The following is a 10,265-nucleotide window of genomic DNA, read 5'->3' as shown; positions in this document are numbered from 1 at the left end:
ACCACGCATGCATTAGAATCTCTGGTGATATCCTCGCGGGTGGTCGTACACCTGACACCCTCCTGTGCCATGCTCCGGACATAGAGTGCCACGGTGGGCAGCTGTCAGCACGCCACGCCCTGTCCGGGGCTGAGGCTGAGTCACACCAACCGCGGCTGGGGCAGGCAGTATGTGGTAAGGTCTCAGGCTTGCCCAGGTAGCGGTGAGAGTCCAGTGGAGGGCACCCAACTTGTGCCCGGCGCTGCTCTCCAAAAGGTCCTGGGGCCTGATCCCTCAAGGCCGGGCCCACCTTGGGGGAGTCCCCAGGGACCCTCTCCTCCTGCTTGCTCATGAAGCCTTGGGGGAGAAGGTGTGCTCTTGTGCCTTGCTCCTCTGTTCTTCCCAGACTCTGTAAGGCCTGGGTGACACTGGTCCCTGGGGCTCCTGTCAGAGGGAGTGGCCGCCCAGTGTCTCTGTCTCAGCCAGGTGCCAAGCTTTGCCATCTTCTTGGTAGGGTGTAGATAGCCCGGGAGGGCCAGGTGCACCCTCTTCAGGAATAGGGTAGGGAGGTTCGGGGGCTGCTGGCGGGTCTCCGGGGCCCCGTGCTCCCCCTAGGACCGGACCATTATAGATGTAAATATTGCCGGTGACAGTCACAGAGCCGCCTGTGACGTGAATGCCGTTGGCACCTGCAGGAGGGGAGGTGGGATGAAGCAGTGGTCTGAGGCAGGGATGGCTCCAGATTCCCCCAGGAATCCCCGCTGGCCTCTCTGACCCCCTCCCTGCCAACCATCCCTCCCTCTCTCCCTCCCCTGCTGTAGGCTGGCCCCTGGGCTCACCATGGGCCACTTGGCCCTGCTCCCCAGGCTCAGCCTCTGGCTCTCTGGTCTGGCCCAGGGGACTCTGCTGTTGTAGCACCACTTCCTCCAGACACGGAGGGGCCAGGGGCCCGGCAGAGGCCTGGGACGGGTCTCTGCAGACGGGCAGAAGTGGCTCCACCAGGTCAGGGAAATGCGGGTTGACCCTTGCAGGCGGACAGGAGGGAGACTCCTCTCTCTGCAGTAGACAAAGAACCAACCAATGCCAAGAGCCCCAGACGCCAGCATCCCTACCTCCCCACGACCCTCTCCTTGCCTGCGCAACTTGGTGCTTGCCCCTGTTCCTTACCCAGTCTTTGCCCTGGATTGCCCAGCCCTGCACACCACCCACCACCCAGCCCTTTCAGGAGTACGTTCCCCGCAGACAGTCCCAGCGCTACTCTCTCACTTGCTTGCCAACTCTCTGCTCCAATGCCAGCTTTGCAGAGAGGTCCTCCTTTTCTTCTCTTCCTAAAGAAGATTCTCCTATGCCAGGGCCAGGGTCACTCATGGTCCCCTTGCCCAGCTATGGTGAGCAATTGTCACCTCTGCTATGTATTGACTTCAAGTCATCCTGGCTGTGGGGGCCTGCTGCCTTATTTGGCTCACTGCTGTCCCCACCCAGCCTATGTCAGGGCCTGGCATGGAACGTGCTGGACATTATCAGTCACAGGAAAGATCCTGAAGTCTGCCTGGGCGACCAGGTGAAGCCTGCTCACTCTCTTCCTGCCTGTCCCTCTCCCCCCCCACCCCCGGTCCCCCAGCCCCCCAGCCCTGTTGCCTCTTCCTGCTGCCTTCCCAGCAGCCCCCTCCATTACCTCCGGATGCCTCTTGAGCAGGGATCCTGTAATGCAAAAGGAAGCAGCTGCAGGGTTTGTGGCCTGTCTCAGATCCCTGCTTCTCACCCTCTCACTGTTGCTACCCAGCCTGGGGTTGTGGGGGCAACAGGCAGTTGTGGGCCTTCCCTTAAGCTGCAGGACCAGGGCTAGGTGGAGATGGTGGGGTCTGTGTCAAGGGCAGCCATGGACAGTCTTGGACTGCTTTCCCAGGCCACAAGCAGGGAGCTGGATAAGAAGTGGGGCTGCTGGGACACGAACCGGCATCCGTACAGGGTCCTGGCGTGTGCAAGGAAAGGACTTTAACTACTATGCTATCGCGCCAGGCCCTGGTATGGACAGTCTTAGAGTGAAGGGGTCTCCACAGGGGAGGTTGAACATTCCCACCCCAACCCTCAATCCCGGCTGCCACTGCCAGCTGTGCACGTGCAGACAGAGGACCTGCTGTTTTTGCTTTCCTACCCAGCTTTCTGCAGAGAGAGGGGAGGCTCTTCCAGGTGCAGGCAAGGACGGTGAGGAACAGGAAAGAGACGAGTGGCAACAGGACGGCCAGCACCAGCACAGTTCCTGCCAAGACAACAGACAGGGAACAGGTGACAACGGAGAAGGGCAGAAGGACCTCAGGTTCCGGGGGCCTGGGCAACCCAGAGAGGGGCAGCTCCCAGAAGTCAGAGCAGGCACACCAAGGTCACAGAGGAGGGATGTGAGGGCAAGACCCTCTCCAAGGCCGGGGTACAGGCGCCCCCCGCCGAGGTGCTGATCAGAGCCCAGGATGGGGCAGCCTCGTTGTGGAGAGAGGGCAGCCGAGACAGTTACAGGGTGGGGCTGGCGGGGCTTGGCATTGTCAACAGGCTTAGGCCACAGGGGGAGAGCCACTTTTGATGTGGGAGCAGTGGTGGTTGGCCACAAAGGAGCTGGGATGGCCTCTGTATACCCATGGGGGGGTGTTTGCTGCATGGGATCCCAAACTCTCTGGGAGAACAGAGGCCATGCACTCCCATCCTCTCGCTGGGAGTAAGTTCCAGGAGTGGTGGGGAGAAAGAAAGACCCCGGAAGTGGAAAGCTCCTGCTTTCTGTGGGCCTATCATCCGTAGGACCACAGGGTCTACAGTGAGTCTCAGGGACACGTGGGAGAGGTGAGGAGAGCTTCCTGTTTAGGCATGGAGTGGGTGGATGGGGGAGGGAGGGCTGGCCTTTCAGATGGCCTGAACTTGCAGCCTGAGGATGCACAGGAAGGGTGCCCTCACACCCAGGCCACTGCTTGGTTCTCTAGGTCCCAAGCCATCTCATCTCTCAGCAGTAGTTGCTCTTACAGAAAATGGGAGAATGGGGAGGGGTAGGGGTGGGAAGGATAAAGCTTACCCACTCTCTAAATGTCTGGCTGGAAAATGCTGGTTCTAACTGGGCACTTGGACAATATTATGAGGACAGAGACAATTATTTGTGATTACTGCTGAATGAAGAAACCAGGTTAGAAAAATTTGAAATTTTTCTGCCCTTTTAGTTTAAATAAATGCCAGGTGTGGATGCATTAAAAAGCCCTCTGGGTGGGTGTACAGCCAAATGCTAACAGAGAACATGCCAGCCAGGTGCTGGGTGTGCAGGCGAGTTCCACCTCTGCTCAGATGTGTTTTCTGTCAGCAGTGGGCATGCATCATGGCACAGACCTGAGGGCACGTCCTGCTAGGAGGGTCCAGGGCGAGACAGGGGGCCTCTGGAGGCCCACTGAGTCAGCCAGGAGAAAGACAGCATCTGACCCCAGATGAGACAAACTCACGCAGGTCTCAGAAAGCGCAAAGCTATACTTTGAGACTGTCGGTGCTCTAACAAAGCGAGTCCGCTGGACACTGCCCAGGGAAGCAACGAGGTCGTCCGAAATATCCTGTGGCCATCTACAAAAATCCACCAGGGCCTAGGAGGGGGCTTTCCAACCACAAGAGTCCAGTGTGTCCATTACATGACGGGAACATGTTCCGAAGGGTGACAGGCATGTGTACCTGTCCGTGTAGGAATGCCCCTTGGCGCAACATTGCGTGCAACTTACAGTGTGTGTGCATGTGGAAGTACACTGGCCAAGGAATACTCCACTATTTCTTTAAGGAATTATCCTCCTGGTCCCTAGCTCCGGCCCCTCCCTCCTCACCTGGAGTCTCCGGGGGCAACGGCTCAGGTGGGTTGCGGCATCTTGTGTCAGACTGGGCAGTGCCTGGCTCTGCCATCACCAAGCCATGGTCCTCACACCTGTGGAGGAAAAGGTCCCTGATCCTCTTCCGCTCCCCCTTGCAGCAGAGCCCCAACCGCAGAAGGCACACTAGCAGGGTCAAAGCAGGGTGGGTGCCGGCAGCTGGAGCTTTGTTGGAGGGCCACTGTACCTGGTGTGCGGTTGGCAGCGGGCACTGGAAGAGGAGGTGTTCTGGAAGTGTCCTGGCTGGCAGGGGACGCAATGATTGTCGGCCTCCGACACTTCATCTGCTGAGAGAAGAGCAGGTGGCCGGGCGGGCAGGCACACAGGGAGCCTTTTGCTCAGCGGCCAGCTCCTTCAGTGCCCATGGCGGCCTCCTGCTTGCCCACCTCCACATCTGCACCTCTCACTTGTCCCAAGCTCAACAAAACAACGCTTCCCCGGAGGGCCCCTGCCCCGATTCCAAACCCCAGCAGCCCCTTCAAGTGGGCCTTTTGTGTGAAATGAGTATGTTCTTTTCACACTAAGAACTATCTTGGGGAGAGGGAGGTTACCCCAGACAGACCATGTTCTTTGCCCCCGTCCAAGTTCACCAACACCCCGCCTTCTTTGCACCATCTGCCCTCGGTGACCCCTAACCTTTGAGCTCAGCCTCGGTGCCAGGCGGGCACTCGGGAAGCGGCTCGCAGTACACACACTCCAGGGCCCGGTGGGCACAGAACATGCCCAGCTGGCAGCGGCACTGGGTTTTTTGTTTGCTGGTGCACGGCGCGATCTCCTCGAAGCCCAGTACTGGTGGGGAGATGAGAGGTGGGGGAGCTCAGTGCTGTCTTAGGGGGACCCACTCCCCCACCTGCACCCCAGAGCCCCTGGGAGCACTTCCCCACTCACCGACGTCACAGGGGCGGCACATCTGGCAGATGGAGAGATGGTTCCAGTGCTCATTGTAGGAGTTCTCAGCGCACATGGCACAAGCCGTGTCCTGGCTGTGGCTGCATTCGGCTGCGACGTATGTGCCTAGGAGGTGACAGGTAGCAGGTGGGGACTCGCCTTTCCCCGTGCCATGCCAGGCCTGACCCTCAGTCCCTTCCCTATGCCCCCCTGCCTCCGGACACAAACCCCCAAGAGGCTCAATGAACAGAGCCGGTCACACCACCTGCCTGTGATGGGTGTCTAGCCTCTCTGTCCCTGCCGGCTGTCCTCTTGGGGGGCAGTGTTCATCTTCCCTGGCAGACTTCTGGGGAGAGGGGCCCAGGCACCCACCTGTGTCCCAAGCGTCCATTGCCTCTCACCTGGGGGGCAGCGGGAGCAGCAGAGCCCATGCTTGGGCTCATAGTACTGTTTTTCCTGATCCCAGCAGCTCTGGTTCTCCGAGTGGTAGGGGGGCACCTCGAGGGGGAGGCGAAGTGGAGTGGAACAATGAGCCAGGGAGGGTTAGGGGTGGCAGTCGCAAGGCAGAGACCCACCCAGCCGTTCTTCCCGACCCTCACCCGCACCTGGGGCCGGTTCCCTCCCTCACCAGCTGAGGCTGGGACGCAGCCAGGAGCCCGCAGAGGCCCAGCACCAGGGGCCCCCAAGCCAGGCCGCGGCCGGAGGCGGCCGGAGGCAGGCGCATGGTGCTGGCCCCTGGGCCGCTCCGACGAACCGGAGGGAGGTGGGAAGTTCGGAAGTCCCGAGCAGTGATGGCGGCGGCTTCCCGAGCCCAGCGGCTGGGCCGACGTGCCCCCCCGGGGCCGGGAGCGGCCGGGCCTGGCCTCCAGGGCTCCAGCGGCCCGGGCTCAGGAAGTGGGAGTGGAGCTAGCCGGCCGCGGGGCGGGGACAGGGAGCGCCGGGAGGGAGCGTCCAGGGCCGGCCTGTCGCAATCGCTGTCGGGGGAAGAGGAACAGGCTTGGCTGCCTCGACGCGCTGCCGCCGCCGCCGCGCTGGGCGGGCAGGCGGGAGGGGTGACCGGGAAAGCACGTGAGGGTGGCAGGCCCGGAACCTGGGCCTCCTCGCTTCTTCGGAAGCCCAGGGCTGCCGGGGACAAGCCGCGTGCGGCTGCTGGAGCGTGCAGAGCCTGGAGCAGGCCATCCCGAGAGCCCAGCGGAGGCAGTGTGACCCACGGCGGTGGACAGCTGGGTTGGGCGGCGGGCCCTGGCCAGCCTGAGAGTGCAATGAACCAACAGAAGCGTGGGGTGGGCATAAGTCCCAGTGGACGGTCGCTCCAGTTCCTGCTCAGCTCTGTGGCCATTTAGGACAAGCTACCAGCCAGCCAGTACCCACCCTACCCAGTTATGCAACGCACACATCAGTGGGCACAACCCAGGACCCTCGGCTGGGTGCAGCCGCCCTTCTCCCCTGCAGGAAGTGGGGGGCGGGGGAGGGCCTTAGCGGCCCCTCCTGAGTAGGGCATGATGGGAAGCCATGGCTTCAAGCTGGTCCATCCACTTGTGAGTCTTGGAATCGCTGACAGCATACCGGACAGCCCCTCCCCTTCTGGGCGAGGAGGCTGAGGTTCCAGTTAAGGGGTGTGGAGACACTGGCTTCCAGACTGCATCCCCAGCAGCCCATAGCCAGCTCCGTGGAGTGACTTGCATGGCGCTCTCTCATCTGCCGGTTTTCTGCTCCTTCTTCCGGACAGCCGCAGATGATGGAGGATTCCCCCAGACCGCGGGAGGTCACCTGCATGGGGGATGCGTGGAACCTGCTGCCTGCTGACTGCCTGCACCCCGCTGTGAGCTCACAACAGAGGCCTGGACCAAATGCTAGGCTGTGCAGTCTCACGGACGCCTGGTGCATGTACTTTGAAAGTTCAGGGTCTGGCACCTGCTACGTGCCCACTACAGATTTATGGAAAAGCTGGGACGATGCGCACATTGTATAGACACTTCATGACAGAACCAGCCCAGGATCCAGGCCTCTGGATTCCGGGTCCCAGCTCGCTGTCTGCCCCAGCTGACACAGCCCACCGGGGAACTGTGCCCTGCCTGACAACTGCATTTCCCAGAGACTCCTTTTCCCTCCAGCCTCTGCGGAGGTTCAGCCAGTAGGAGGCAGTGCCAGGAGACAAGTGAGTGGCAGGTGGGAAGAAGCGCTCTATTTTCCTGGCATTGCTTGCAGTTAGTCCCGGTTTGCCCTTTTAGTCTCGTATAACCTCTTCTACTGACGGCCTCCCTGGTGGTTTACTTCCTGCCAAGCAGTTCTAGAAGCTTATTTGTGTACAATGCTGTATTTCCCTGCCACCTTTCCAGTCCTGGAGATGGTTGCTGGCTCTTGCTGCGTTGCTTTCTGAGTGGCTTCAGGCTCCCCCATTCCTTCTCAGTTCTTCGCTGACCCAAATGCTAATGCTCTTATTGGATTTCTGCCATCCAAAAGACTTGGAGTGATTCTTGTTTTCTGGCCCTACCATTACAGACAAGCTTGCCAGTTGATAACTCACAGTATCTACCTGCCTTTCCCCAGTATAAGAGGAGGACATCATGGGGTGAGAAACCCATGGATTCTCAGTGAAGGGAATTGGTTTTTGATTTTTTCTTTCTGGATCCTTAAAAAAAAAAAAGAGAGAGAGATTTATTTATAGAATGCCAACAAGAGATGGAGAGATAACCCTCTCCGCTGGTTCACTCCTCAAATGGCCACGCAGCTGGAACTGGGCCTATCTAAAGCCAGGAGCCAGGAGCTTCTTCCGAGTGTCCAGTGTGGGCGCAGGGTCCCAAGGACTTGAGTCCATGCTCTGCTGTCTTCCCAGACCCTTAGCAGGGAGCTAGGTCAGAAATGGAACAGCTGGGACTCAAACTCCATATGGGATGCCAGCACCACAGACGGAGGCTAAACCTGCTACCCCGTCTGGGTTCCTTATCAGCTTCCAGGTTTGTGAATTTCCACTGTACAGGCGGAGTGCACCAGAGCCTCCTCAAAGTTAGGAGAGCAGCGAGTTCGCAGGGCCAGGCTCAGAGGAGGCTGTGGAGAGCCCCTGCTTCCCAGGGATTGCTGAAGAATCCAGAAAGGGAGTCTGTGGGACACATTCTCCCCACTACCTGCTCTTTCTCTCCTCCACACTGCTCTAGGAGAACTGGTGCCCTTGGAAAGGGTTTGGCAAACACTGAGCAAAGTGCAATGCAGAGGATGGGCCTTCAACAGAGCGTTTGCTTCTCAGTGGAGACAATGCTTTGCCAAGTCATTCTCAACTGAACCGATGGATGGAAGATCTCCCTCTCTCTGCCTTTCAAATAAAAAGAAAGGAAAATTAAAAAAAAAAAAAATGGGCCTGGCTTGGTAGCCTAATGGCTAAGTCCGCGCCTTGCACGTGCCGGGATCCCAAATGGGCACTGATTCTAATCCCAGTGGCCCGACTTCACATCCAGCTCCCTGCCTGGGAAAGCAGTAGAGGATGGCCCAAAGTCTTGGGATCCTGCACCTGCATGGGAGACCTAGAAGAAGCTCCAGGCTCCTGGCTTTGAATTGACTCAACTTCAGCCATTGTGGTCACTTGGAGAGTGAATCAATGAATGGAAGATCTTCTCTGTCTCCCCTCCTCTCTGTATATCTGACTTTCCAATAAAAAATTATTAAAAATTAAAAAGATAAACCTTAGATTCTACTCAAGAGGCTAATTCTCTGTCTTGTGCAATGGGTCAGCACACAGTGTTGTAGTTCTTTAGCTCCTGAGTCCCCAAGGTGACTAAGTCTGGCCCCTGACCTCAGACGACTCATAACAGGATCCACATAGGGCAAGGCGCTGTGGTGAGTTGAGTGGGACTTGCTTCTGCAACCCTCATGCAGATGGTTAAACTCTGGTGTCTCAATGTTAACAGACCAAGGGCAGAGACTTGATCTGAATCTGGTGTCTTAGAGGGAGGTGTGTGGGAGGTATGTGAGGCACTTGGAGGGGGTGAGGCATGCCCTGGGAGGATGGTTCTCACAAGGGGGTCCAATTCTTTGTCTGCTTCCTGACTCACCTGCCATGATCAGCTGCCAAGATGCCAGGCTACGGGATCACTCCATCCTGAATTGTAAATTCCCAAAGTGAGAATAAACCTTTTTGCTTCCCAAGAAGTTCCTCTTGGATATTTTCATTGAGGTAAGGAAAGGTGGACCGATACACACATGTGCATACACACACAACACACACACACGCATACATACACACCCCTCTGGACTGTAGCAAACAGCCGCGGGAAGAATTGAGATGGGTTTAATGTGGAAGAGAGGAGGCAGGTGAGCCCTTTCAACTCAGCTCTCATCCGTCTATAGACCCCTGCAGCCTTGGGGCAGTCCAGGGCCGCACCACAGGGTTAGGGGATGGCAGGCATTGGGTAGGGGAGAGTGTGCCTGGCTTAGAAGGAAAAGCTGGATCCCTGGGAGCTCTGGAAAAGGGTCCTTCCAGGCCAAGGTTATAGGGTCCCTAACCCCTTATGGAACAAGTGCCAGCTTTTCAGAAACGGTGTTTGGTGCAGTGGCCACGGTTGCCTACTTAGCACAACTGCTTTCCTTGGAATCCCTGAGCTTGACTCCGGGTTCTGCTTCGGATTCCCAGCTGTAGCTGATGGGCACCCTGGGAGGCATCAGGTGATGGCTCAAGTACCGGAGACCCCACATGGAGGTGAGTTCCAGGCACCTGGCTTTCGTCTGGCCCCGCCCTAGCTGTCACAGGCATCTGTGGAGTAAACCAGTGGATGGAAGATTGATCGATCGTTCGATCTATCATTTATCATCTCTGTATGTATCTTATCTATTTCTGTCTTCCCCCTGTTTCTCTTCCAAACCCAATGAAAACAAATCTAAAACATTAAAACATATCTGTGAGTCTTTAAAGGCATAGAAAACGATATAGACAACTTATCTTGCCTTCCTTTGGGTCAAGTGTAAGGGAAAGGAATTAAAAGGAACTGTCTGATGTTCTGTTTTACTTTGTATTGCTGGAAACTTATATGACAGCAAGTATGTTATTTCTACACTGTCAAAGATAATATTTAAGATGGAGTTCTTGGGGCTGGCATGGTATGTAGCAGGCTAATCCTCTGCCTGAAGTACTGGCATCCCATATAGGCACCGGTTTGTGCCCCAGTTGCTCCATTTCCCATCCAGCTCACTGCTAATGTGCCTGGGAAAAGCAGTGGAAGATGAACCAAATGCTTGGGTCGCTGCACCCATGTGAGAGACCTGGAAGGAGCTGCCAACTCCTGCCTTCAGCCTGGCCCAGTCCTGGTTGTTTGTTTTCTTTCTTTCCTTGTTTTTTTTTTCTCTCTTTCTTTCTTTCTTTCTTTCTTTCTTTCTTTCTTTCTTTCTTTCTTTCTTTCTTTCTTTCTTTTTCTTTCAAGATTTATTTTAGTTTGATTGCAAAGATAATTATACAGCTGGAGCTAAGTCGATGCAAAGTCAGGAGGCAGGAGCTTCTTCTGGGTCTCCCACGCAGGTGTAGGGTCCCAAGGC

At 57.0% G+C, this 10,265-nt stretch overlaps 1 protein-coding gene across 2 annotated transcripts; it reads right to left on the bottom strand.

Moving 5' to 3' along the window:
• Positions 1–341: 341 nt before the first annotated feature.
• On the bottom strand, positions 342–5,635 carry LTBR (lymphotoxin beta receptor). 2 transcript variants are annotated; one of them, XM_040978770.1, is made up of 11 exons: positions 5,374–5,635; positions 5,147–5,243; positions 4,746–4,871; positions 4,494–4,646; positions 4,045–4,141; positions 3,836–3,913; positions 3,288–3,289; positions 2,135–2,239; positions 1,655–1,680; positions 819–1,035; positions 342–668 (listed from the first exon to the last, which is right to left on the bottom strand). In XM_040978770.1, exons 1-11 carry the CDS (start codon positions 5,467–5,469, stop codon positions 427–429), a joined length of 1,239 nt encoding a protein of 412 aa, XP_040834704.1. In that variant the 5' UTR covers positions 5,470–5,635; the 3' UTR covers positions 342–426. The 2 variants fall into 2 exon arrangements, with proteins under 2 accessions (XP_040834704.1, XP_040834703.1); XM_040978769.1 differs by lacking the exon at positions 3,288–3,289 and having other exon boundaries at positions 3,816–3,913; positions 5,374–5,629.
• Between the last annotated feature and the right edge of the window lie 4,630 nt (positions 5,636–10,265).

The sequence above is a fragment of the Ochotona curzoniae genome, unplaced genomic scaffold (genome assembly GCF_017591425.1).
Source record: "Ochotona curzoniae isolate NIBS_2020 unplaced genomic scaffold, NIBS_Ocur_1.0 contig_2927, whole genome shotgun sequence".
In the NCBI taxonomy this organism is placed as follows: Eukaryota; Metazoa; Chordata; class Mammalia; order Lagomorpha; family Ochotonidae; genus Ochotona; species Ochotona curzoniae.
The sequence above is the reverse complement of the archived record's forward strand: the minus strand, read 5'-3'. Positions and strand labels throughout refer to the sequence as shown.

Coding starts and splice junctions, on each gene's coding strand:
- LTBR (XM_040978769.1), bottom strand. CDS start 5,469: ATGCGCCTGCCTCCGGCCGCCTCCGGCCGCGGCCTGGCTTGGGGGCCC. Junction 5,244..5,373: donor CTGCGTCCCAGCCTCAGCTG/GTGAGGGAGGGA, acceptor CTCCCCCTCGAG/GTGCCCCCCTACCACTCGGA. Junction 1,036..1,654: donor TGCTCAAGAGGCATCCGGAG/GTAATGGAGGGG, acceptor TGTCTACTGCAG/AGAGAGGAGTCTCCCTCCTG.